This window comes from Enhydra lutris, unplaced genomic scaffold (genome assembly GCF_002288905.1).
Source record: "Enhydra lutris kenyoni isolate GAN:26980312 unplaced genomic scaffold, ASM228890v2 scaffoldscaffold75, whole genome shotgun sequence".
In the NCBI taxonomy this organism is placed as follows: Eukaryota; Metazoa; Chordata; class Mammalia; order Carnivora; family Mustelidae; genus Enhydra; species Enhydra lutris.
Window position 1 is genome coordinate 6,303,307 of NW_019154159.1, and position 26,298 is coordinate 6,329,604.

At 56.9% G+C, this 26,298-nt stretch overlaps 1 protein-coding gene across 2 annotated transcripts in view; it reads left to right on the forward strand.

Moving 5' to 3' along the window:
• Positions 1–26,298, forward strand: part of LOC111160455 (tubulin folding cofactor D) — a 152,839-nt gene that overhangs the window by 78,983 nt on the left and 47,558 nt on the right. For both annotated transcript variants that reach the window (XM_022523596.1, XM_022523597.1), the window contains exons 14-16: positions 8,207–8,363; positions 18,278–18,335; positions 24,229–24,258. In XM_022523596.1, the coding sequence (XP_022379304.1) occupies positions 8,207–8,363; positions 18,278–18,335; positions 24,229–24,258 (245 nt within the window). The remainder of the gene's footprint in view (positions 1–8,206; positions 8,364–18,277; positions 18,336–24,228; positions 24,259–26,298) is intronic.

Below are 26,298 nucleotides of genomic sequence, written 5' to 3' on the forward strand. Positions count from 1 at the left end.
ATTACTTGACAGAGATCACAAGTAGGCAGAGAGGCAGGCAGAGAGAGAGGAGGAAGCAGGCTCCCTGCTGAGCAGAGAGCCCGATGTGGGGCTCGATCCCAGGACCCTGAGACCATGACCGGAGCCGAAGGCAGAGGCTTTAACCCACTGAACCACCCAGGCGCCCCTAAAAATTCTTTAAAAAAAAACAAACAACAACACTCTTCTCATATCTGGAGTTTGTGTCTGGAGTTTGTGTTTTTAGCTTTGCGGTGGTAAAATGGTAGACTGTTGAGCCCGAGGTTCCTTGAGGGGTCACTTGGGACCAGAGAGGCCGCAGGCAGTCTTCACAGTCCAGGCAGCTGTTCCTGGGGAAGGTGCGCCTGCTTGTCCCGCCTTTTGGAAACCACCACAGTGGTCAGGGTGGCACTTGCTTGGACATCTGGCCCCTTCCTTAAACCTCCTGGCCACCAGGAGACGGGGGTCAGGGAAGAGGTGCCAGATCTATCCCAGAGGACGCCGCGTGGCGTAGGTGACGTGGAGCCCATGGCCTTGAAGGTCAGCGATCCAGGCTTCATGACATAGTCTGTCATGACCACACCTCCTAGAGCCTGCCTCTGTCCCAGGCGTGGGCTGGGGAGTTCTGCTGAGGGTGTAGGGGGTCTTGTGGGGTATCACTGGGGGGAGGTGCGATGAGGAGCCAGAAGTCTCACTGCCTGGAAGTCACCGCTCTTGCTGTTTTGGCTGATGGGGGCCCCGAGTGAGTAGCCGCCCCTCGGTGTGATGCTCACAGTGCGGTCCTGGGCTCACTAGGGCTACCGTCTTGTGTCTTGCGGTGGATAAAGTGCCCCTTCCTCCCGTTGGCTAGAGAAGGGCCTGGTGCTGGGAGTGCTGGTCATTGTCAGGACTCTGCGCGAGTCCCAGCACCCTGTGTCACCGAGGTCATGAGCGTTCCCCTGTCGTGCGATGTTGTCTGGGACGGCAGTGTGAACGGTGTCGCGTGCTCTGGTGGGGTTCGTTCCCCATTCTCAGCGCCAACGGTCTCTTCCTGCTCTTCCCAACCGTGGCTGCACCAGGGCAGACGCCTCCTGGTAGCCTGTGGCTCTGGGTGGAGATCTGAGGGCACACTGAGGCCGTGGGACTATGGGGCTGCCCCCCACCTCTGGGTCACGTTTCTGACTCCGTGGGAGGGGCTTTGTGCACAGAGTGGTGCCCTGCACCCTGTCCTTGGGGTCAAGGGTGCAGCTGGTTCAGGGTCAGCCTGTCGGCCCTCCACCACGGCTTCTCACCTGGTGTATCACTGGTGTGTCTGGGGATTGCTGTTGGCCGTCAGGTGTGCTCACCCCCGTTTTCAGCTCCATCTCCTCTTGGGTTGGGGCATTCGTAGTTGAGGGTGTGTGTGAGCTCTTCATGTGGAGTCCCCGCTGTGGCCCATTTGCGTACGTTGGTTCCTTGCTTTGGTGTGTTGACCTGTTGAGACCCCAACACTGCACACAGTAGCATGTGCCCCATTGTTAGAAATGTGCCCCCCGTCCCGATAGCAGACATTTGCCTGCCTCTTTCTTCGAGTCATGTTAGGGTTTCATTCTAGCGCCATTTTGAGATCTGTCACCACTTGGGTGTCTCTGGTGACTTGTTTTCATTAGCGAGTTCTGCATGTCACAGGCATCTAGGGAATGCCGGGTGACCCGTGTTCATTGTGACGTCGGCCTGCAGGGTGTGTGGAGCCAGAGGGGCCAGCCTGACTCCAGGCTGATGGGGGCTTGTGGCTCCCCGTTCTCACTCCCGTTCTCACCGCCAGCACCACGGGCTTCGCGTTACAGCTTGACCTTAGGTTAGAATACGCGCCCAGCCGAGCCCCCTTGCTGCCTCGTCAGAGCTTGTGTCCTCTGACCTCACGGGTTTTCCTCCTGCTTTGTCAGCGTCCCTGCTCTGCCTCACACCCTTATTGGGAGGAGGTGCCATGCTGCCCGCCAGCAGGGCACCCCCCGTGCAGCCCCTGCTTCCACGCTGCCCGACAGGTCGCGGTGGTGCTGGGAGTTGGGCCTTTCCTTGCATCCCCACCCCTGGCTGCCTGGGACGAGCAGCGGAGGCCCTGCCGGCCGAGCGTGCTTGCAGTTCTGGTGCCTTCCCGAGCCCGCCTCCTGCTGCCAGCCCCGGCAAGGCTGGGTGGCCCCCACGTCTGCAGCCGCATGGGTTCAGCAGGGTTCCCTCCAGGGCTCCCTGTCTGCCTCCTGGGCTTTCTCAGCCTGGTTCTGGAGGCTCATCGCTGGCTGTGTGTCTCTCCTGCCAGCTCCTTTTCCACTGGGGGGTAGTACTCCGTGCCAGGCTGTGCATTTAAACTCCCCCCGGAAGGGCGCATGTGTGGCTTCTGTGGGGTAGGGGGTGACAAATGAGGTTGCCGTCAGTGTTTGTGTGCGGCTGCCGGTGCGGGGGGGCGTCTTCGTCCCTCGGGGGTGAGAAGACTCGACTAGCTGGGCCGTGCGGTGGGTCCACTTGTGGCCGGATGTCTACTCTCGTGTCGATGGAAACTCAGCTGACGCGCGAGGTCGCGTTATGCACGTTACTGCTAATGGAGCAGATGAAGAGGCGATGAGAGTTGAGAAGGTATTTTGTTTTAATGTTTTTAGACAAGTCATTTTGAAAGACTCAGTCGGAAAACTTAGTCCCCACTTCCTGAGGAACAATTCTGTGGACAGTTTGGATGGTTTGGGGACTGGGGCTGGCCATGTCCTGGAGAGCTTGGGGGCAGCCCCGGTGCCCCCACATTCCTTATGACCTGTGCCCTGGATTTAATCGGCGTCTCCAGCTGTCTGATGTAGGGAGTGGTTTTCCCGGACCTGCTCCCTTTTCCTCAGGGGAAGCCCGGTTCGACACTGGGCTCAGGTGTGCTCAGGCTCTGTGGAGCTGCCGTCCGCGGCCCGGGGAGAGGACGCGCCCGGTGGAGGAGTAGATGCTGCTGGGCCTCGCCGCAGTCTCGCTCCGTGATGCTCTTGTTTGAGGAGTTCTGGCCCAGGCAAGACTGCGGCTCCTGTCCTGAAACAGTGTGTTCCTTCCGTCCTGCGGCGCGTGGCCCGCGTGCATCGTGAGGGTGGTGGCGTCCGTCCAGCCTGGATCGTGCTTCCCATGGTGCCCGCTGTAGGACAGTCTGTTTGCGGCCTCACGACAGACGCACCTCGGTGGTCAGCGCGCACCGAGGGCGACGGTGGACGGGGGTTGTCCGCAGGGAAGCTGTGGGAAGGTTCGCGGGCCCACACGGCCCTGGGACTTGCCTGTGGCAGGGGAGCAGGCTCCGTGGGTGCTCCCCCTGGGGCAGGGGAGCGGGGAGCCGGCTGGCGCATGGGCCAGACGCCGACCCCCAGCAGCTCTCCCAGTGTTGGTGGGCTGGGGTCCCTCCCCAGCCAAGGCGAGGCCGGCACACAAGCCTGCACGTCCCCTCTGTGTGGAGTGGCCGCTGCCGCCTGCAGCCCAGCTAGGGGCCTTTGGGGCAGTTTTCCAGAAATGTCCTGTGGAAACTGAGAACCGACATGTCTGGGGAACTAGATATTCTGTCTATCGTTTCCTCTTGCCCCCCAGCACCTTCAACACTGGCTTTTCTTCTGAGCAAGTTGGACTGCATTTTTGAGGGAGGTATGATGGCTGTTTGTCCCGGTGGCTGAGGTGGAAGTCTGTGGTGTCGTGCACGCCTGCGCCCGGGAGGGCCCTGCTCTCCTGGGTCTGTGGGAGGCTCACGTGCAGCCCCCGCGTGCGACGGGGCGGTGCCGCCTGTGCCTCCCGGAGACACGGCTCCATGCAGCGAACCCTCCGGTGAGGGGTTTGCTTCCTCAGTCGGTGCGATTCGTCACTTACCAGGAGACGCCACGTCTGTGCAGGCCATGACGGTTTCTTTTATGGATGAATGCTTTCTGCCTCTGCGAGGAAGGCCCCTCGTGCCCCCAGGTGCACCGTGTGCCGGCCCTGCAGCGGGCTGTGGCACTCTCGGGGTTAAGTCATTTCTCTCACCTGGAGGCTGCTTTGTCTTTAGGCGGTTGGCGTTAGACAAATGACATGCTGTCCGGAGAGAAGGGTATTTAAATGACATCGCCGTCTCCGGGTTGCCAAAAGGAAGCCCTCTGGGGAATCTTATATACTTGACATGCATTTGCAGTGTGTAACTGGAACCATGAGAAGGGTTTTTGTTCAAAGCTATTGAAGAGTTTCCTCATTTTAAACCTGTTCAATCTGGAAAGAGTGGTTAGATTTTAAACTTTTTCTGATAATGACTTCTCCTAAAAGTTTGGAGCAGTGACTGTTTCTGCTCCATGGACGACCTCACCCCCCCCCCCCCAGAGTCTGTGGGAGCTTCTCTGGGTGCCCTGCGTGGCCGCTGAGGCTGGTCTGTCTCTTTACACAGAGGAGGCTGGAGGGTGCTCAGAGTCTGGTGGCCGCAAATGGCCCCGCCAGCCCCTGCTCCCTGAGGTCGCTGCTCTTGGGGCCACCGTGGGATGAATCGGACCTAACAGGCCCAAGTTTCCAGTTTGCTTGTTGAGGAAATCCACCGTCTCCCGTTTGCTCCTCTGAGCTGGCTCTTCCAGTTTTTGCACGTTAGAGTCCCCTTCCAGACCGGGAGGGGAGCGTCCCCGCTGTCTTCTCTGTGGGACCCTGTCCCGTTGCGAGGCCCCTGTCTCTTGCTGGCGGCCACGTCTTCCTCTGCCCTGGAGGGTCAGCGGCTGATGTCTGTCGCCGGTGTCAGGGAGGGGTCATCGGAGGCTTCTGAGCAGAGTGACAGATTCATGACTTTGAAGAGCTCTGCGTCCAGCGCTTGGGTGGAGCTTAGCTAGGCGTCCACGCGGGTGGGTGCTGCTGGTGGGCAGCCCCTCAAGGCCCTGCAGTGTGGGCCTCTGTGTCTCTGACCAGTTTCTGCAGGAGGACAGAGGAGTCCAGTTACCTGTGGCACATGGGCATGTGTGGGTTCTGGGGACAAAGGGTGTGTCGGTGGGGGGGGTCACTGTGGCCTGCGTTCCCCACTGGTCTGCTGTCCCTGTCCTGGAGAGCTGAGTCTGAGTACCAGCACTCAGGGGCTGACCTTTTCTCACTCCTGGGGACAGAGTGGGCCAGGTGGACCAAGGTTGGACCCACTAACTAGGCTGGCGATTTGCCCAGCAGTGTTGGTCAGACTGTGACGTGGTCTGTGTGCGAGTTGTGGTGGAGGTCCATTAGTGGAATACAGTCCGGCCATTTGGGTCCTTTTCATCATGACTGACAGACCTCATTGGCCAATAAAGTGACGCTTTGGAAAGCCATTCCACTCTCAGTTGGGAACACACCACTGGGCTCCCTGACCCGGGGTCAGGCTCGGGGGGTGTGATGGGAGTGACCTCAAGGTCGAGCCGACCTGAGCTGGGGGCTGTGTCCATGTGGAGGTGGGCGTCTCGCAGGGGGCACCGAGCAATCCTGCTGTGATAGTGGGTGTGACGCCTGCCTGAAGTCAACATCCGTGGCACTGGCCATGTCACTCCTAGTTGTCTGTCTTGAAATTGATTTTGTCCAGTGGACCGGTAAATTGGGACTCAGCAGTTAGCATCCAGGTTCCCCTCGGGCTATAGAACTGCGGAACAGTCTTCCCCAGAGCTGTCTGGGTGGCTGAGCCTCAGTGACCGTCTTAGGGGCCCTGGCATGGCAATGATAGCGCGTTTACATGATGCTTTCCTCCTGAAGGTGCCACAGCCTATTAGTTTTCACAGCCGTTGGACTGCGAATGGGCTGTCCTATTAGCGAGGAAAGTGGATGTGAACACACTAGAAAACTAGGAGTAGTTCCAGGTGACCTGGAATTTTCCCGGGTAGAACCACTGAACACCCATTGGAAGCATTATAGAGTTGGTTTAGTTCAAGTTAATAGAATAGTTTAAAAATCACTGATTCGGCTTAACTACTTTACAGCAGCTGTGATGGTGCCCTCTCGTTTGCTTTGGTACTTGTACACGCTCCAGGAGTCTTGATTATAATGTTCGTTAGACATGCACGAAGACTGATAGGTGTTCTTTCAGAAAATTGAGCTCAGTTTCTGGTGTGCTGGCTGATGGGGGCAGAGCCTGCTTAGCAAAGTTTGCCTGACTTGGAGAAGGCTCCAGGGCCTTGCAGCGGGGAGAAGCTGTACTCCGGTGTGGCCTAGCGAGATGCAAGGCGTGGGGGCACTGGGACCTCTCGAGAGGGAGCCCTGGGAGCCGCTTGGGCAGGCTCTCTCCTCTGAAGGGAGTCGTTAGACCGGCGCTGAGAGCGGGTAGTGGTACGGCAGTGACAGAGGGTCTGGCCAAGAACGAGGAGAGGAGTTGGGGAGGTCCCCGCTAGAGGCGCGGCTGCTACGGGTAGGGTGGGCCTCGGTGCCATGGGGAAGTGAGGAGGGGCGGCTCTGGGAGAACTACCACGCCCTGACCTGTGCCCCAGAAGATGGTGTGTGTGGCCTCTGGCTGAGGTGGGACACGTAGGGGAGACAGGCCCAGTTTTAGCCCTTGTGGCATTGGAGGGGCACGTCCCACAGGGGCTGCCCTGCTGCCTCTCTGTTAAGGAAACGAGAACTCAGCAAGGGGGTGGGCTCCGGGTTTGGGGTTCTTGGCGTGCTCGATGTGGTGCCCCGGCGCCCCGTGCTCCCTGGGACAGCTAGTACCGGTGCCCTTGGTCGGTCCCTCTGTCGACTGTGGCTGAGAGGGGTTTATACCGTCACTTTACAGTTTACACAGTGTTGCTAACGCTGTGTTTTTGAGCTGTTTGTTTGTTAATAACTTATTTTGGAGTATGCTTACGTGATGGCAAGTAAATTTATGTTAATTATTTACAATAAAGTAAAAGGGATCACCGTGTGTATATAAAAAGTATAAGAATCAAATCGACTTTTTGTTGTGATTTATATAGAATCGAACACCCTTAGATGCAGAAAGGCAGAGGGGAAATTTGTGTTTGATATTCATCATCTTACTGTTGTTTCTTTTGATTTTTTTGCCCAAGGCTATTTCTAGGTTCCTTTTCATGGAAGATAATTTCTGGGAGGATAGCTGCATGCTCAGGAAATTGCTGCTTCATTTTGCTTAAACCCCTACCTGGAGTGTCTTCTCAGACTGTGCATGTAACCTTGCTGGTCTTGTTAAACAGGCAGGACAGCGTGAGGTGTATCGTGAGGGGCTTGTGGCGGCGCCGGACTCCTGGACAGGCCTGGCACACACGTGCACAAGGGGCTGAGGCTGGTCCCCTCTTGTGCTACCTCTACTCACACGGTGTGCCAGCGTTTAGCTTCGTTCTTTCTCCTGTCAGTGGTCGATCCCTGTCGCCGTCCTGTCCTCGTTGATGGGACAGATGTGTGGTGCTCATCTGCAGTGAGGACCCGGCCCGGGGTGGGAAGCTACTGGGTCAGCGACGTGTGGCCTGGGGTGTGAGGCTGCTGGAGCACAGGAGGCTGTGGTCGTGTGTGCTGCTAGAATGACATGCTCCCCCCACTTCACGCAGCTGATCGCCCCTTGGGGTGTGGCCGTGTCCTCTGCCCTTCCCCTGTCCGACCCATGGTGTTACTGGTCACATGTTGCTCACTGGAGATGGTCATGCCCATGTGCCACCAGTGCCTGGGAGCGTCTCCTCTGAGAACAGGTCCTCACTGGTTTCTACTTCTAAAGCTCTCCAGACGCCAGAGTGAGCTGTCAGTGCGCTTTATGCAGCGTTGTTGTTGGGTTTGGATCAGTAAATTGGGACTTAGCATGGGCTTTCAGAAAGTCCCATTTAGTGTGACTTCTAAAAAAAAAAAAATATTCTCTTTTTGAATTGCAAATTAAAATTTTTTCTTAGGTTTCTTTTTTCTATCACATTTTCCTATTATAATCATTTTAAGAGACTTTTTTTTTTTTTTTAAAGATTTTATCTGTTTATTTGACAGAGATCACAAGCAGGCAGAGAGGCATGCAGAGAGAGAGGGGAGCAGGCTCCCCGATGAGCAGAGAGCCCGATGTGGGACTCCATCCCAGGACCCTGGGATCATGACCTGAGCCCAAGGCGGGGGCTTAATCCACTGAGCCACGCAGGCGCCCTTGTGGGCAGCTTTTAAAAGATGTTCCCACCTGATTAGAGCTGGCAGACTTCTCTTTTCCTTCCAGACGCTAGTTTTCTGACTAGCTGGCTTTGGGGTGGACAGTAGCTGCCCCTGGAGCTGGGGAGGCGGCAGGCGTGATGCTAGCCTGTACTCACTGTCTTTGTCTCCTGTGCAGTTGTCCCTGTGATCCTGAAGGCGCTGACCTATGAGGAGAAGCGGGGTTCCTGCAGCGTGGGCACCAATGTTAGAGACGCCGCCTGCTACGTGTGCTGGGCCTTTGCACGTGCCTATGAGCCCCAGGAGCTGCAGCCCTTCGTGGCTGCCATTTCCAGGTAATGTCCGTCAGAGTCGTGGCGGGGTCAGGTGCGCCCCTGGGTTGTCCCTGGGATGGTAGCCTCCTGACAACACAGGAAGCAGCCAGTGTGGTACCTTTCCCAGAAGAAATAGGTATTAATGAGCTAATGATACAATTTTAAGGGTGATCTGTGGGAAAGAAGCAGCTCAAGAGTGGAGTTCCTTTCTTGTAGGTGAGCAATTTGAACCACACGTGCTGAGGAGGAACGTTCTGGAGGCTTTGGCTGGCCTGTGGCTAGCAGGTCCTTAGAGAAAGGGGGTCCATGTTGTGGGTGGTGTGGAAGAAGCACGGGTTGGGGGCTCGTGACTCGGTCAGGTGAGCTGTGCTGAGTGTGTGTGTTCTGTTGGGAGAAGTTCTGGAACTTCAGATGGAGTTCCTAGGGAAGGCTTGGGAATGCGGGAAGGAGCTGCTGCTTTTGAGGGGGCCGCGTTTTGTCCAGCCTTCACTTTCGAGTTTTTATGGACTTGCCCTTGAGATTCACTTAAGGCAACATGTGCTGAGGAGCTTCACTGTCCGTGCCTTTGAAATGAAAGTCGGCTCTCGAGAGAGCAGGTTTGTGAGGTAGGGACGATGTATCTCCTCTGGTTTTCTGGGGAGAGAAGTGACAGTGGCAGACGCGTGACCCCACCAGAACCCTGTGTGGACCACAGCACGCCTGGGCTCCTCGGCCCTCGGCCTCCTGCTGTGCGGGCTCCTGGGACATCATGCTCCACTTTTAGGATCTGATGCTTTTTCGCTTGGAAAAGTGCAAAACGGATGTGTTCCCAGTAGAGTGGGTTTTTAAGTTAATGTTTGTACTCTGATTTGTTCCTCTGTCTTTGGACTGAAATAAGTTTCTTTGAGTAGAAGGATGTCAGGTCTCTGCTTCTTGTGGTTAAAGTAGCCGGGGGTGGGGCACTGAGCCAGGTGGCAGCCTCTGTGTTAGTCACAGCTGAAATGCTTACCTGCCACTTTTACTGGGAACCGGAGTTCGAAATGGTGCTCGGGCCGTGGACGCTCCCTCCCATAGCTCTTGAGGAGGCCGAGGTTTGTGCGTGAGGCCCTGCAGGCCTTAACACCTGGGAGCCCGGCCCTCTAGCTCCGGTGTCCCTGGCGCCTGCGGGAGTGGCCGGGCTGCCCGGCGAACCGCCTGCGTCTCGGATCCTGCAGCTGTTCCGTGTGGGTGCAGAGGGACGGGGGCCTGGAGCACCACTCTGTTCTCACTGGTGTCCCGTGCTCCCAGGATCTGAGGGCTGGGACCGGGGCCTCAGGCCTGTTTGCCGCCTGTGCTGTGCAGCTGGGGCCTCTGTTGCTCAATCTTGACTCCAACAACGAAGCGAAGCCTCCAGAGGAGCCTGAGGATTCCGACCGGGGTCAGGGAGATAAAGCGCTTCCGAGGAAGTCATAAAGAGGCCTGGCGCCTCCCAGCCAGGTCCACCTGGGGAAGTGCAGGGCGGGGCACGGGGGCTGGTCTGCGGAGGTGCTGTCCTGCAGAACCTGAGGCCAGGGGGCCCGGGGGTAGGGGGAGGCTGCGTGCACCTGTGTCCCTCACGGGCCATCGCCGCGGCTGCTGGTGATCCTCAGGGAGCAGCGAGGGCCAGGCTGCCTGGGGAGACTCTCCCGGCTCCCGGGTCCTGCCTCCGCCATGGCCCCCACTGGCTACGTGCTGCGCTTGTTCTCCTCCGTACCGTGAACTGGCTTGAGGGAAGGCCCTGCCCATTGCTTGCTTGTCCTGCCCTCAGCTTTGTGGGAGTTCTTCCGTAACTAGAGTGTGAAAGTGAAAAACGTACTTACTGTTGACGCCAGTCACAGAATAGTCAAACTTGTTGAGGTTGGTCCTGTCGTGCTGTGAGGCGTGGGTAGGGGCTGTGGTTCTTCCCATCCCATGGAGGACGAGCAAGGGATGGTGCTCCGGACGGTTGCCCAGAGTCTCGCAGCAGGCAGGTGCCAGGTTGGGCCTGTGCCGGAGGCAGACACCGGGGCCCAGCTCTGCGTGAGCGTGCGGCCAGCCTCTGCTGCGAGGTCCCGATGGGGTGCTCTGTGGCAGACACACGCCGCTTCAGGGGGACCTGGCTCCTGACGTGGTCGTTCCCCTTTCAGAGCGCAAACAACCCTGACACGCTTGTTTTGAGTTTTACATTTGCCTGAGAGCTGTGAGCTTTACAGGAATCTGTGTCCCTGTTTTCTCCAGGGACCCTCTTCAGTCCAGCCTGCTGGGAGGAAATAGGGCCGAGGGCTAAATGGTTACCCAAGGCCATGGGACCAGAGTGAGGCGTCGCTCACCTGGAGAGGAGCCCTGCACGTCCAGAAGGCCGAGTGGCCATCACACACGCTGTCCTGTACTTGGGGGGAAGCTTCTTATGGCACCACAGGGTCCCAACTCTAACGTCCCCAGTGATGTGTGGGCCCAGGGTTCTTGGCCAGGGCTCCGGGTTTTGGAAGCGAGGCTCTTCTCACCACAGGCAAAGCTGTGTTCTGCCACGTCAGAGCTCCCTGTTGCTCCCGGTCTCTGATGTTATAAAGCAAAATATTGGTGGATGGAAAGATGTTGATAAATGTTAAGCCTGGCCTTAGTGTGGGTGTAGAAGTTGGGGGTCAGCCTGACTCTGGGGGGGTCCCAGGCATGGGCATGTCACAGGTCCCAGGACACGTGGACCAGCCGGTGGCCTATGCAGTCACCAGGAGCTCCTTTCTCCAGAGTGTGCTTCCTCCACAAAGCCTCTGGGTGCTGAGGGGTAGAGGGGCACCAGCACAGCTCACTGCAGGGTCACGATCCCTTACTCAGAAAAGCAGAAACAGGCGTGGGGCTCAGTGAGCTGTGCTCTGCAGCATGAGAGGGTCCCAGTCTCTCCACTCACTTCCTGGTAAGTGACACTGGGTGGGAGGGCTTTGAAGGGACCAGTGACTGCACCAGTCATTCTGCCTGCGTTGGAGCGAGTGTGCCTTTGTGGACTGCTGGTTGCAGAGAGGGTGGAGCTGAGCCCCTTCTTCGGCGGTCGTAGGTAAGGGTTTTGTAGGGCCCCACTGTGTGTCTGGGAAGCAGGGCTTCTGTCTGGGACATGTCGGGAGGATGTAAAGGTGGGTATTAAGAACACTGGCCTTTCTGAGCTGGGACTCATCTTGAGCGAGTCACTGAGCGTGAAGGACCAGAGAGCAGGGACTGTGGCAGAGGCCAGTGTCTGTCCTCGGAAACTCTCCACCACGTCCTTCTGTCTCAGGGAGGTTGGGTTCTCTCACTCCCGGGCACGCCCGAGTAATTGCTCGATCACACACGGAGGCTAGCTAGACTAGACAGTAGCTAGCAGGGGTGCTGGATACTCCTGGTTCATCACCTTCCTGATTTCTCCAATTTACCTGGGAGTTTCTGTTGAAAAGGCCCCTCTTGTCCCCTCTCCCTGCGCCCATCCCAGGATTGGATGAGCCAGTGCCCTTTGGAGCTGTGCCCAGCAGGCTTTCGGGCCAGTTTGGCAGGTTCTGAGGGAACCTGTGCTCCAGCTCTTCCCGTCCATCTGGACTGCGGGCATCTGGGGGCGGGAGGGCGGGCTCAGAGGTGAGTCACGGTGCTGGGGAGCCTGGCGGACGCTGCCTGCGCGCGCCTCCCTGCCCCAGGAGTATCGGTTGGGGTGTGGCCTTCGAGACCTGCCTCCCTCGGTTTGTAATAAGTGGCCACATTTTAATTGTCAGCTTTTAAACCCATTAATCCTGCTCATGATAAAACCATGATATCTTTAATTGTACTTTCACAAACTCTCCAGTGGATCCTGCCGAGATCCGAATGTAATTGTGGAAATGAAGTAGAAATGCCTAATGGAAGAAACCAGGGTGGTAGTCACAGTGGGAAAGGGGCCTGGGCTTGGGGCAGGTGCCCAGGGAGAGGGTCGGTCTGTGGCCCTCACCTCCCCTGACGGCCGTGAGACCGGCTCACCTCCCGAAGGAACGTGGACGTTCTTTCCCTCCTGGTGAGTATGTGCTGACCCTCTCTGACTTACAAATACCAGAAAGGTGGTTTTTAGGTTGATTCAATCATGTTTTGAAATGGTCAGTTTTAAAAAACCCATATTTCTTTAGCATTATACACAGGTTAAGAGACCAAACTGTGGAAAAGTCAGTAGGCCTCCCTGAAAAGCCACTTGCTGTTTAGGAAGAGTGAAACACAAAGGTAAAATGGTCCCAAATGGTGGTGCGTTATCCATAAAATGCTTCTCATCAAAAGCTAATTTGCAAGAAGGAAAAGAAAAAGGAGCGGCGGTTGCCAGCATGTGCGTTGGTTGTCACCTTCTAGTGATTTCCTCACCTGAAACTCTTTTGTAAGCCAAGCCCCTGTTGACATCAGCGCCAGCGGCAGCGCCCACTCAGCCTGCGGAGCCGGCCCAGCCAGCGTGGGCTGGGCCCGGGCATTGAGAGTCCCAGATCTCTTCCTCCAGGGCAAGATTGTCCTGAAAAATCAGGAAATGGCAAGCATTGCTCAAAGCTACGTCTTGTTCTCACTCAGCGTTTCTTAATGGCAGACTTCCAGAGGGAAGATAACCCTTTTGTTCTTCAAGAAAAGTTAAATGGTGGTTAGTGACCAGAGTGCGCTCCCTGGCCCCCGTCCCCGGTGAACCCACTCGGCCTCCACGGGGCTCTGACACGAATGTGCCTCCTGCGCATCGAGTGTTTTCACCGCCTTGTTAACTGGTGTGAGCTTTGCCGCTTAGGGCCGAGGAAAGGGAGATGAGTCATGGGCAGGGCCTGCATTTTACTCAAAAAAATGATGTGATTTGCACTTTCAAACAGCGTGGATGGGCAATAAATGATTAGTCTGGTGTTTATCTGTAAAGTTCCTTTACTTCAGAACGACAGGAGGAGTGTTACTTAGGGTAAAAGCAGCGGATTTTGCCTTTTATTTATTTGTTTGCTATAGAGCATTCTACAGTCTAACAAACGGAGTTTGGGGTGAGACCTGCTCTCTGCGGTGCCCGTTGAAAACCAGGTGCCTGGAGCTCAGGACAGGTAGAGGCGTGCAGCTTTCCCTGGCACGGACGAGAAGGAAAAGTCCTTTTCTGTTTGACACGGACCATTTCTGTGTGTTGAGAAATCGTGGTGAAGTATCGTTTGAGCTCCTCCGGCGAGAGCAAACAGGGGAAGGCGCCGGAGACGCGTTCCAGCCCGACTGAGGCCCGGCCGGCAGTGCGCACGGCTGGCCTGCGGCCACTCTTCGTGTCCCCTTTCTGAGTGTGGAAGGAGGGCTGGTGACTCACGCACTCGGCCCCATCTGGCGGAGGAGAGGGGACCTCAGGCCCGAGGGAGCTTCCGTAATTATGTTTGGTCGGTATGATTAGACCCGCATTTGTTGGAAACGTGCTGGTATTTCTCGACGAGCCAGTTTGGTTCTGAAAGTGTGAAATTAGAGCAGTTTACAGTTTTTTGTTTTTTTTTTTAAAGATTTTATTTATTTATTTGACAGAGATCAAAGGTAGGCAGAGAGGCAGGCAGAGAGAGAGGAGGAAGCAGGCTCCCTGCTGAGCAGGGAGCCTGATGCGGGGCTCGATCCCCAGACCCTGGGATCATGACCCGAGCTGAAGGCAGAGGCTTTAACCCGCTGAGCCACCCAGGCGCCCCGCAGTTTACAGTTTTAATCAGCTACCCGCACGGTTGAAGTCCTGAGCTCACCTCAGAGTCTGTGTTTGGCTAAGGCGGGGTTTTGGGGGGCACTGCTGTGTCTTTCCTGCTTCGCTTCGTCAAGTCCGGGAGAAACTGGTGAAGCAGGGCCCGTCTTCGGGCATTTACTTGTGAGCGCAGAAGGCGACGTGACCGAAGGTGAGGCCGCGCGCAAGCCGCAGTCGGATCCAGGCTGCCGCGGACACGGCCCTCGGGCCCGGCTGTGCGGGACAGCGGCTTCCTCCCTCCCTCCCACACGGTCATGTGTGCTCACTGGCAGGACGCAGGGGCTCTCATGCCCAGAGCTGGGCACTGTGTGCCACACACAGTTGTTTCTGCTCAGTTACTTGGATATGGAACCTTCGGGGCTCCTGTGATGCTTGGTCTCGACGAGTTGTCGTCCTGTGGCCGGTGAGTGTAGGAGCGGCACGGTGTGCGCTGGCGTCGCCGCAGCTGCCCTCCTCGCTAGAGGCTCTGGGTCCTTCTGACCCGTGTGGGGCTGAGCACGGGCCAGTGTGAGCACGTGTCTTGTTGTTCTGCAAGGGGCCCTCAGGCAATGGCGAGGACCCCCCCACCCCTCCCCGTGGCTGCCTGCGGTGGTTTAGGGGCTGTCTGGGCGGAAGGGGAGTAGTTAACCTACACGGCAAAACTAGAAGCACCTTCCAGAGTCACCCGTTACTACTTGGGCTCCGCTGCAGCACGAACTCGAAGGCTTGACGCTAAGCTGTCTCCATGGGGCTCCTGCCCCCACCGGCTCCTCAGAGCAGGGTCCCTCTCCGCCGGGCTGGCCTCGGGAGGGCACTCACTGCTTGGTGGGCCCACGCTGGGTGGGCACGAAGCGAAACCTGTGAGCTGTCTTAGGGCCTTGACCGCACCGACAAGAGCTTGGTTGGAAGAAGACTCGGCCTGGCCCGAGTGGGGCCAGCGAGTCTGCAGACGGGTGGGCGGGGCCCGGAGCTGTTGAAGTGGACGCATCGCGTGGCAGTAACCTTGAAGGGGTTCTGGCTGGCTCACAGGGTCGTTTCACGTTTCTCTCTTCAATCAGTGTTCCATAATTTGAAGATCATAATTTAGGACAAATAGATGGATAGGAAATTTTAAAAATTCAACACAAAAAGCGAAGTTTTGGTAGTATTGGCTAGACCCAGAGTTAGTGAAGTTATAGTCTACGTTTTTCTTGCATCAGATGTTGAAGCAGAAAATCTCGTGAAAATCTTTTCCTAGAATACATATGATCTTACGGATTTTGATAAAGAGCTCTTGTGAAGCATGAATGTGGTACTGAAACTTCCGTTAATTTGGAGACTGTATTTAGGATAACCACACATACTTTTGTTAAGAACAGTAGTTACATAAGTTCCAGTTATCGAGAGATCACAACGACTCATCTCCATCAGTTTAATGATTTCTGAGATTTTATTAACAAAAGCCAATGTGATGTTGAACTGAAAGTGATTTTTCTTTACTCTTAAGCCCAGTATTATTTAAATCTCATTTCGGCTGTAGTCTGAGGAGAGAGGGGAGTGCGCTTTGCTGAGAGAGTTTTGCTGAATTTACTTTCAGCTTCACCCGTGGAAGGACCCAAGACACTGAAATCGTCAGATGTTTAGTTGTTTTCAGAATTTTAATTTTGAACCGACTCGAGAATTAAAGGAGAGTTGTAAGAAGTGGGAAAGGCTACCGGGGGCCCTTCGCCGGCTCCCCTCGTGTTCTCACCACACGCACCTACAGTGCGAAGTGCCGGTCGTGTAGCCTCTCAGCTGTAACCCGAGTGCGCTGGCGTGCCGTTGGTGGCGTCATGGCCAGGGCCCACCCTTGTCCCCTGGTTGAGGTGGGGTCTGTCAAGCTACTGGGATTGTCTTCCTCTGTGCGTGACGCACGTTCCCGGGGACCTGGAGACCACGTCCTGCCTGTGCCGACCACCGGGTCGGTGGGTGTTGCCTGCGGCGGGTGCAGCAGCGGCTGCTCCGGCTGTTCTCTCCGCAGGAGAAGGCCTGCGCTCTCCCTTTCTACCTGCTGCATCGTCGGTGGGTGCGGGTGGACTAACACGGGCTTCACTTACCCTCGGGCCCGTCGGTCCTGTCGTGGAACACTTGCTGGTGCTGTGGCTCAGACGGCTCTACTTTTGGCCGTTGGGTGTGGCTTCATGTGGGCTGCTGGGTCCTTTCAAAGGGACTGGGACTTTCTCGCTTTCTAGCGGGACAGGATTCCCCAGGCTTATCATTTGTTCCCTTGGCTCAGCCCTGAGGTCAGCGGCTTCCAGGGGTTTACGTTGAGATCTGAGACCCGGATTCTGCTCACTGTCCGGTACAGGGACGCCAACCAAGTGTGCCTCCAGCCAGAGTCCCTGCGTCCGTGCAGACCGCGTGACGCCAGGCCAGCACCCCGCTGTCCTAGCTCTCTCTTCTGTTCCCTCCGTCCTGCTGGCTCTCGTTCTTGGCGGTGTGTTCACTTGTCCGTGTGTGGTGGCCCCAGAGCTGCTAGCCCACATCTCCTCACCCACCCTGCCAAGGGTCACACACACTGGCCCTGGGTGTGGTGCTGCTCTGAGTCCCAGGTGCCTTCCCTTGGCTGCTGGGGTCCCCCACTTTATGATGGCTCTTGCATTTGCTGCAGTGAGGTTGCCTCCTGCTGTACGTTCTTTGGGTTTTGACAGGTTCAGATTTGGGCGCCACAGGTATGGTCCCGAATGGTAGTTCCGTCTTTCCTGCGTCCCCCCACTCTGCCCTTGGCAGTCAGCCACCCTGTCCCCTGGCCGTCACCACACTGGCTTTGGACCCTTTAGTTTTGCCGTTTCTAGAATGTCTCCTGTACGGACACACAGAGTGTGTGGACTTCCTGTTTAGCAAATGCCTGAAGCTTTACCCGGACTTTCTCGTGAGTTGGTGCTTCATTCACTCTTACTACAGGAGGACTCTGCAGGGTGGGTGTGGGGTAACTGGTCTGACGCGGGTCTGGGTGGCCTAGAACCAAGGTTCCAGCAAGGGCGGGTTCCCTCTGGAGGCTCCGGGGACAGTCCGCCCCTCTTCCAGCTTCTAGAGGCTGCCCCGTCCCTTGGCTTCTGGGCATTCCTCCATCTTCACAGGTGGCGGCTTCGGGCCAAGTCCTCCTGGGTCTCCTGGGTCCCCTCTGCCTCCTGCTTCCAGTCCCAGGGCCTTTATGACTGCGCAGGGTCTGTCGACGTAGCCTCCCTGACCAGCACCTGCAGCCTGAACTGCCCTCAGCGGGTAATGCCACGTGTCCGCAGGCTCCGGGGTCCGCTCCTGGCCATCCGTGCCAGGGATTGAGCTGCTTCCACTCAGTATCGACAGATGTGCAGCTGGAGGGACTGGGTGGAGTCAGGAGGTCCTTGTTCGGGCTGGGAGAGCAGGGAAATGTGGTTGTGTCCATGGGCTGTCCCAGGGATTTGGAGGGAGGAAGAGGATTGAGATGCAGGAAAAGGAGTGGCTCGTGTCGGGCCCTCAGCTCTCCGGGGTGCACGGGAGATGTTGCTTTGCGGTGGCCTTCGGGGGTCTGAAATACCCCTTTTCAAAAGCCTTTTCTCTGGGCTGATAGAGATGCCAGTTCTCCAGTCATCCTGGAACCAGCACTGTCTTCAGTCTTGCCCCAAATCCTTCGTTTTCTGTTACTAAAGCCACACAAAGTCAAATGAGTGCTTTCTGCCTTATCAGTGATAATTAAGTGTGATGACCTAACGAAGAGGGGTTTAAGTGAAGTCTGAGGAATTTTATGAGCTCTACGCACGGTTGTGGTTGCCTTTGGGGTCGGGGCATGGCCATCTGGAGAATTTGTGAGACCTGTAACTGTGTTTTGCTCTTGGTTGGGTTTCTGAGAAGGGGCAGGGCCTAGGGGCTCCACTGGCTGCCTGTGCGTGTCCCTGTGTGCTCCCCGTTCATCTCTCGGAGCTCTTGCCTGGGCCCGAGTGTCCGTGTCCATGTTCATGTCCGTGTCAGCCCTGCCTGATTGTTTCCCTCCTGCCAGCACTGCCGGTTCTCATCCTCTGTCCGCCCCCCACCCACCCCCTGCCTCCCCGAGAAGGCCGAGCACATTCCACTTCCGGCCCCCGTGATGGCAGCTCTTCTGCCCGTGACGTCCCTGGCACCCGGTGCGTGTGCCTCCTGTGGCTGTTGGTGGAGCGGGGTCGGCCCCCGTGGTGCCGGGGGCTCGCTGTGCACAGCACGCGCTGAGCAGATGGGAGAGGCTCCCAAGTCCTGCGACAGGGTCTGTGTTCTTTCACGGATTTCCTTTTAACTGCTTTCCTCTTCTTCGCAGTGCTCTGGTGATCGCCACGGTGTTTGACCGGAACATAAACTGCAGGAGAGCGGCGTCTGTGAGTTTTCTTGTTCTGTTCTTTCTCCTGGTGGTGCGGGTGGGCCCTGAGCGGTGCCCTCTGCTCTGCTGAGCAGGCCACCGCTCCTGACGCTGCCCGTGTGAGGTGCCAGGGGAGCCAGTCGGCAGAGCGCCGGCTCAGGTGTCCTCCCGATTTCGGGGGAGGGAGTGGTCCTCGGGGAAGCAGGGTCAGGAGTAAATGCCCCGCCCCAGCATGCCATGAAATGTAGCCATCTCGAGCATTGTGCCTGGTGAGCGGACATGGCACAGGGTAGCCTGTGCCCTGGGGAAGGAGAAGAAAGTGGGTTCTGGGCATGTGACCTGCTGTGACAGCAGAGCAGGTAGCTTTGAGCCTCGGGGGGGTTGTTGCCAAGAGAGGTCATTTCAGCGTCCATGGCCACATGGGGCCTGGAGCCTCACTGGCCGTGTTTGACACCAGTGCGTGGCCCCTCCAGAGCCTGGTCACGTCTGGGGCGGATTCTGTGTGCAGAGGGCTTTCAGCAGGCTCCGCAGCCGCTTCTGGAGGGCCCTGGGCAGGAGTCTGCACGAGCATCCCACTGCCCCTCCCACAGAGCTGGGCTGTGGCCCCGAGCTTGGCTGCGGGGGTTCCTGTGGATGCTGGTGGAGAGGACGGCTGCTGGGCCTCGTCCCTGGGATACTTGTTGGTGATGTCCATGGCTGTGTCCTGGCTTCACACAGGGCTGTCCTGCTGATGGTCCGTCACTTAGATCAGGCTCAGCATGGGCTGGTGCAGGTGCTGCGGGACCAGAAGCCAGGGCCAAGAGTCCCTTCAGCAGCAGAGCCTGGTAGCTGGGGCGATAGTTGCACTCGGTTCCCGCTGCTCCTACAGAAATGCCAGCTGTGTCTTTCCCGCAGGAGGGAGCCAAGCCAGGCCGTGCTCGGCCACAGCTTGCCCAGGCCAGGGCTTCCGTTCTCAAGGGCATGTTTTCCAGGGCACTTGGCACCACACATGGGCTGTGGGATGTGGGCCCAGTTCCCATGTCTTTTCTTGGGGTTCCTGTGGGGCTGGTGGCTCTGAGGCAGGGATGGCCAGTGGGGCCTGCACCCATGGCTGGCTCTGGTGGGAGGAAGGCACGGGAAGTGGCAGGGCCTCACCTCCCTCTTACTGGTGAGCTCATGTGTCAGGTCTGGGGTGTGTATGCCCCTTCCAGCTCTGCATACAGGATCTTGTCATCTGTGAGAGAAAAGTATACTGTTTCCTTTCTGGTCTTGATGCCTTTAATTTCTTTTTCTTGCCTCAGTGCGCTGGTAGGAGGAGCTGCAGGTACCGTGCTGCGCCTCAGTGGGGACAAGGGACACCCCGTCTTGCTGTCCGTCTCGGGATAGGCCCGCTTTCGCTGTCGTGTGTGATATTTGCTCTTGGGGTTTTGTAAATAGGCTTTAGCAGGTTGAGGAAGTGCTGCTAGTTTGTTGTGAGGGTTTTTGTTTTTGTTTTTAAAAAATCATGAATGGAGGTTTGATTGTGAGATGGTCATGTGGTTTTGAACTTACTCTGTTCACGTGGTGTGTCCTGTTAATTGATTCTGCAGGTGTTAAACCAACCTTACATCCCAGGAGGAATCCCGTTTGTCATGGTGTAGTCCCTTTTCATAGGTTGCTGGATTTGGTTTGCCAAAGTTCTGTTGAGAGTTTTGAGTCTGTATCATAAGGGATATTGGACAGTCTCTGTCTGTTGTGGTGTTTTTGTCTGGCTTTGGAATTAGGGTAATCTGGCCCCATGGAAGGAGTTGGGAATACAAGATCTTCCTCTTGAATTTTGTTGAAAATGTTTTAAAAGCTTGCCATGGGATGCCTGGGTGGCTCAGTGGGTTAGGCTTCTGCCTTCGGCTCAGAGCATGATCCTGGGGTCCTGGGATCGAGTCCCGCATCGGGCTCTCTGCTCAGTGGGGAGCCTGCTTGTCCCTCTGCCTTTGCCCCTCCCTCTACTGCTCATGCTCTCTCTCTCAAATGAATAAATAAAATTTTATTTTTTAAAAGATTTTATTTGTTTATTTGACAGAGACACAGCGGGAGAGGGAACAGGAGCAGGAGGAGTGGGGCAGGGAGAAGCGGGCTTCCCGCCGAGCAGGGAGGCCGATGCGGGGCAATCACGGCCCGAGCCGAAGGCAGACGCTTCACTGACTGAGCCCCCCAGGCGCCCCTTCTTTGTTTCTACTTTAAATGTTTGGTGGAAACCAGTGAACTCCTCTGGGGCTGTTTTTTGTGTCTTGTTTCTTTGGAAGTATTTTGTTATTAATTCAGTTTGTCCGCTTACCTGTTGTTCCTAGTGAAGAGCGCCTCTGTCCGTCTGCCCCATGTCACCGTGAGGACGGTTGGCACTTCTGTTGACACGTGGCGGGTGCTCCGCAGATGCTGGCCCATGAATGGGTCACTGTGGGCCCAGGGGCCGGCGTGCCTTGGCATGCTGCAGGCGGGGTGTGGGCCTCCCTTGGGCGGGAGCTCGGCTGGAGAGTCCCCCTGGCCCTGGCCGGGTCTGCCTGCCTGCTCTCTCGGCCCCAGAACAGGTCTGATACAAGTGGTGCTTGGCCTCGGCCCCTGTAGAATTTTGTCTCGAGAAAGTTTGCCTGCAAAGCTGTTGCCTTCTGTGTTCCTGCGGTTTTCTCATCTGGAGCCACAGGAGGAAGCCCCGTGAGTCCTTGAGAGGCCTTCCCGTGTCTGCCCTGACACTCACCCGCGGGCCGTGATCATCACACTTCTAATGTGTGGGGTGGCTTTTTGTCAAATCTGGATTTAAAAAGTAGTTTTTACATTTTCTTTTTTGTTTATGAAGTCGAACATTTTAATGGGACACAGTAGTAAAATCAAAGCACCAATACCTTTATAAACCCTGAGCAAGGCGTGAAAAAGCCAGAAACCATTTTGTTTGTTTTTCAAGTTGGAATTAAGATTGTTCAGAATTAGCAGAAGATTCCCTGTGTGGCAGGTCACCTGCACAGAGCCGTGTGCCTCCCAGCTGCAGAGTCAGAAGTGAGGCTAGAAGATGCGTTTGTTTAAAGCTCCCTTGAAAACCCGAGGCTTGAGTCGGCGATAACTCGGGGCGCGCTGTCTTCCTGAGGGGCCGCCTCCGCAGGTGAGGGCTCCCGTTTGTGCTCACGCCCACACGCTCCGTGCAGGCCCACTCCCTGCCGAGGTAAGGAGGGCCTGGGCCCGTGTGCCTCTCCAAGGACAAGGTCAGCCTGCCCACTTGGGGACCACAGGGTCCCCGAGAGGGCGTGGGCATAGAGCGGGTCTGCGTGGAAACCCTCCAGACCTTTCAGACCTTCCGCTCTGTCCTGTGGTTCACGTGCCACCACTTCCCACCTGCAGCGCAGCACGTGCCTCCAGGTCCGTGGGGGTGATGGGGGACGCGTGAGTTTGCCAGGCCCCGTGGGGGCTCCGAGGAGCGCTGTGTTCGGTCTTCACCGCAACCCTGTGTGGATCTGGGTGGGGTGGCGGAAGGTAGGCCTGACTGGTTGGTTCGGGTCAGTGCGTTTGTGAATCTGTGAACCCTTACGGAGCTTTCGGTGCTCCGTGCTCTTGCGTTGGAAGGTACCCACCTGGCCTGCAAGTGTGTCAACATTTTGAGACCGCTTGTCCCCAGCCAGGAAGGGAGGGGTGGTGCAGATGGGCGGCCCCTCGCTTCCTCGTGGGGGGGCCGGCGCGGAGGGGGAGGGAGCCTGGAAGCCCGCAGTTCACTACCTCCGTAAGAGCACATTCGGCTAAAGGATGTTTGGCGTCTAAACCGCCGTGTTACCTCTTTCTGACTTTCTGTTTTGATGTTGCGTGGATGGGGTCGTACAGCGTGTGACCCTGAGGACTGGCGTGTTCCTCGCTGGTCCGTCCGGGCCCTGGGGGCTCTGGCTGGGCCGACCGCTCCCTCCTGCCCCTTGCTGGTCCGCCCCTGGTGGCTGGCAGAGCCGCGGCCGCTGGAACTGTCGGCGTGTTGTCCGAGCTCCGGGTCGTGTGTGGTTTTGCAGTGTTTGAGAGAAGGAAGCTGCTGTGAACGTTCGTGTTCGGGTTAGTGCCGTGGGGGGTCAGTCGCCGTTGCCTGTTCGGCCCTGTGTGCGGAGGGGCTGTGCCGGTGCACCTTCCCACTGGCAGCCTGTCTGGGGGCCCATCTGCCCGCAGCCTCGCCCGCATTCCGTGTTCCTCGTGTGGTCCCGCCGGGCGTGTGCTGCCGCTCATTGTGCCGTGAGCTGCCTTCCCCAGACGGCGGCCGTCTCCCTGGCTCACGCCCCGGCCGCCCGTTTGGGGAGATGGCTCTTCGGGCCTCCTGCGCGTTTGCTTGTTGGCCGTCGTGTGTGCTGCCGGGTGTGGACTTGGTTCTGCCCCGGATGCGAGGTGCTGCCTCCTTGGTGTGTGGCTCCCGGGCTGTGGCTTCTGTCCTCCTGACCAGGAGTTTCACAGAGCAGGAGTTTGCAAGCTTGATGTGGCCAGTCTGTGTTTTCTTATCTTATGTGGATCGTGTTTCCCATGTCCATTCTCAGTTCCTGGCCTGGCCCTCGGTCCTCAAGGCGTTCTCCGCTCTTCTGCTGCACCCTTCTCTGTGTCTGTCCTCTGTGTCCCCGTGCGGTCGGCCGCCGTGCTGGGGATGGCCGTCCCTCCCCTGTCTTCCTCAAGTTTGCTTTTCCTGTGCCAGCCTGCGTTTTCCACATCAATCTTGTGTTATATTTGACCTTTTTGATGACATCAGAATGGCCAATGTGTTCCTAAATTTTGCTTGTTACACAAATTGACATTATATCATACTTCCATTGCCTTTTGGTTGGTTTCTTATTTTGTTTACTAAATTTATTGCGGAAGGTTCAGAATGGTACGTAGCAAAAATTGAGTCTCCCTCCTCCCAGTTTGAAAGCCCTGGGAGGTCCACGGTGAAATGCCATCTGCTTGTGCCTGGAGAGCACCCTGCTTCTGACTTTCTGGGGGGCCCGCCAGCGGTGTGCCGGGGGGCAGACTTGGGGCTCTGCGCTTTGGCTTCTCAGGCTCCTTTCTGCACGCCCGTGTGCGCTCCCTCTCCGCGCCCTGTAGGTACACGGTAAACTGCCCCCAGAGGCTCCTCTCTGGGGGGCGGGGCCGCATCTGTGGGCAGGATGCCCTCCCAGGGCTGCCCTGACTTGGGACCTGTCGCACACTGACCACGTGGCCGTGAGGTTGTGGCCTCTGCTGCTGTGCTCGATGTCCTGCGCTGTCGGGGAGCTCTGAGCCCTGCTGCTCTGGGGAGGGTGGGGCTGGGGCTGCAGTTGAGGGGCAGATGGGAGAGGAGGCGCTGCTGGTTGTGCACAGGCCCCACTGTTGTCACCATGCAGATGGCCTGGCTGTCCCACCGTGGCAGAGCAGGTGGGGTGCGGGAGGGGAGTGTTGGGGACGTGAGCAAGCACTTCAAGGAAAGCACCTAAAGACACTTCATTCTGTTGAAGTAACTATTTTGAGCTCTGTGCCTGTGTGGGAGGCTCAGGGCTTGTCCGTGGCAGCTCCTGGGCAGGCAGCGGGAGGAGGTGGGCCATTATGTTCGCCATTGCGGGCCGCTGTCGCAGAGGTCCCGGGAGAAGGGTCTCGGTTGGATTTGACTTAACGGATGGATTTGACTCTGTTCTCGTGCTTCTCTCTAGGGCCGAATTAGGCTTTGGTGAGAAGCGCGGCATCCACATGTAAAGGACACTTTTTAGGATGTGTCTGATTCTATAAACTGAATTGTGGCTTAGAAAAGCACCAGGACCTAGAGGCAGAATGACAGCTACCCTTGAGGCTCTGATCAGCCAACAATGAGGACTTTCATTTAAAAAAATAAAGCCATGGGTCATTTGTGCTGCATGGCGTTTGTTTTGGAATTTCTCTCTTGACGTTTAGCAAAGCACAAACCTAACTCACCTGCTGTTTGTTCTTCTTTTCCTTAGGCTGCTTTCCAGGAGAATGTGGGGAGACAGGTATGGCTACTTCTTGAAGTCTTCATTCCTAAAACTTCCTGAAGTTTTAGCAGGAGAAATACTGAAAGCTACACACTTGGTATCTCCTTGCATTGTTAGATGAGGGTAAAGAATTTACCTAGAATAAGCTAATATTTAGCTCAGTGACGTCTGGTCACAGACCCACTCAGGATGCTGTGCAGGGGAGAGGTGACACACGTTTTAAACAGCATTGTGTTTTATGGGAGACCCCATGTGTAAGTAGTTTGGCACATACACACAGGCGTCAGAGATCAGTGCCTTATGCGTTGCCACCCGACTTTAGCAGTTGCCTGTGGGTGCGGGAGGGGTGTGGGTGGAGGAGCCCCACTTCTCGGGGCAGAGACGTGATCACTGCCCGTCCTACGCGTGGTAGGAGCCAGCTTCTGGAAGCCACTGACCCTGTGGCCTCTCTCTGTGTTCACCCGCACCATCGTGCCCCCTTGTCCTGAGCCTCTCATGACCGATCATCCTTGGCTGGGTGGTGTGGCCCTTATCACCAGGGCATTCACGCGGTGTGTGCCAGTGGCCACACTGGGATGTGTGGCTGGCCTGGGGAAGAATGGACCGGAGGCAGGTTATACCGAGGGGCCACTGAGCTGAGCTCTGGTCAGCGCTCCAGGAGGAGGGTCTGGGCTGAAGGGGAGTATATCTGCTTTTCTCCTGGGCTGCCAGAGGCCAGGGCGAGGGGCTGGCAGTTCTCCTTCCACAGGGAAGGCGACCTTTGGTTCTTGGTGGGACGCTATCCCAGACTCAGCCCAGGGAGGCGGTGGGACGCTATCCCAGACTCAGCCCAGTCTTGCCTCCGCCTCTGACTGCAGGGCCCATGCTGCTTTGTGGTTCATTCTGCTCCAGCACCTCTCCCCCCACTCAGGGTCTCTCCCTTTCTTCCCTGGCTTGAAAGTGGCTGAGACCAGTGTCCTTGGGTGTCACTTAGTCCACGTCTACCTGGGGCTCTGGAACATAGAAGACAGTGGCTCCCTAGGAAAAGACAGCCGCCCTCTGAAGGGGACAAGCTTAGTGTGTCGGGGCCACAAGTGTGGAGGGTTCCAGAAGTCAGTGCTGCTCGGGAGAAGGAAGGGGCTGGACAGGGAAGGGACTTGAAAACATCGAGGGTGGGTGAACGGGCTGCTGTAATGAAGGAACCTGCTGGAAGCTGAACTGAGGGGTGCGCTGGGCGTCCCAAAGCCGGAGCCCAGGAGAATGCGGCATCTCCCCACGTTCCAGACACAAGGTGGTCTGGAACAGGGGTGCTCTTGGTTCCTGGCTGTCACCATGTCCCATTTGGAGGGGACACTCGGGTTAGGTGGAGAGGGGAGGCCTTTAGCCATGGTCTCGGTTTAGGGGATCAGCCGGGAGCTGGTGTTCTGGGGGGGGTGTCCCCTCACTCACCCCACCTCCCCTGCTGGATGTTTCCTGTGGAATGAGTGTACACACAGCACAGTGTGTGGGGGGCCATGCAGCTGTTGAAGAGACACAGATTTTGGAAGACGCGGTGTCTCGTGTGGGCCCAGGGTGCCTCCCAGCCCAGCACACTCAGTGTCCTCGGTTTGGTGGGAATGTTGGAGAACAAGGGTGTGAACTAGCCAAAGCAGACAGGGACATACTCGGGGGAAGGCCTCTAAGCTCCCTGACTTGGGATGAGGTCATTAGGGACGTTTGTGGGTTTTCGGGAACTCCCAGAATGTGACCCACAACTTGGAGTGCGCAGGTGGTGCTGCAGACGGCTCACAAGGTTGACGCAGACCTTCTGTGTGCAGAACGTGCGGGGTCTGGGACGCACTGCATCGGCGCCCTGCCGTGGAGACCCGGTTCGGTTTGTTTCTATGGCGTGGGTGTAAGGAAGGTGTCTCAGACATTTTTTTTTTTTTAAAGATTTTATTTATTTATTTGTCAGAGAGAGAGAGAGGGAGAGAGAGTGAGCACAGGCAGACAGAATGGCAGGCAGAGGCAGAGGGAGAAGCAGGCTCCCTGACGAGCAAGGAGCCCGATGTGGGACTTGATCCCAGGACGCTGGGATCA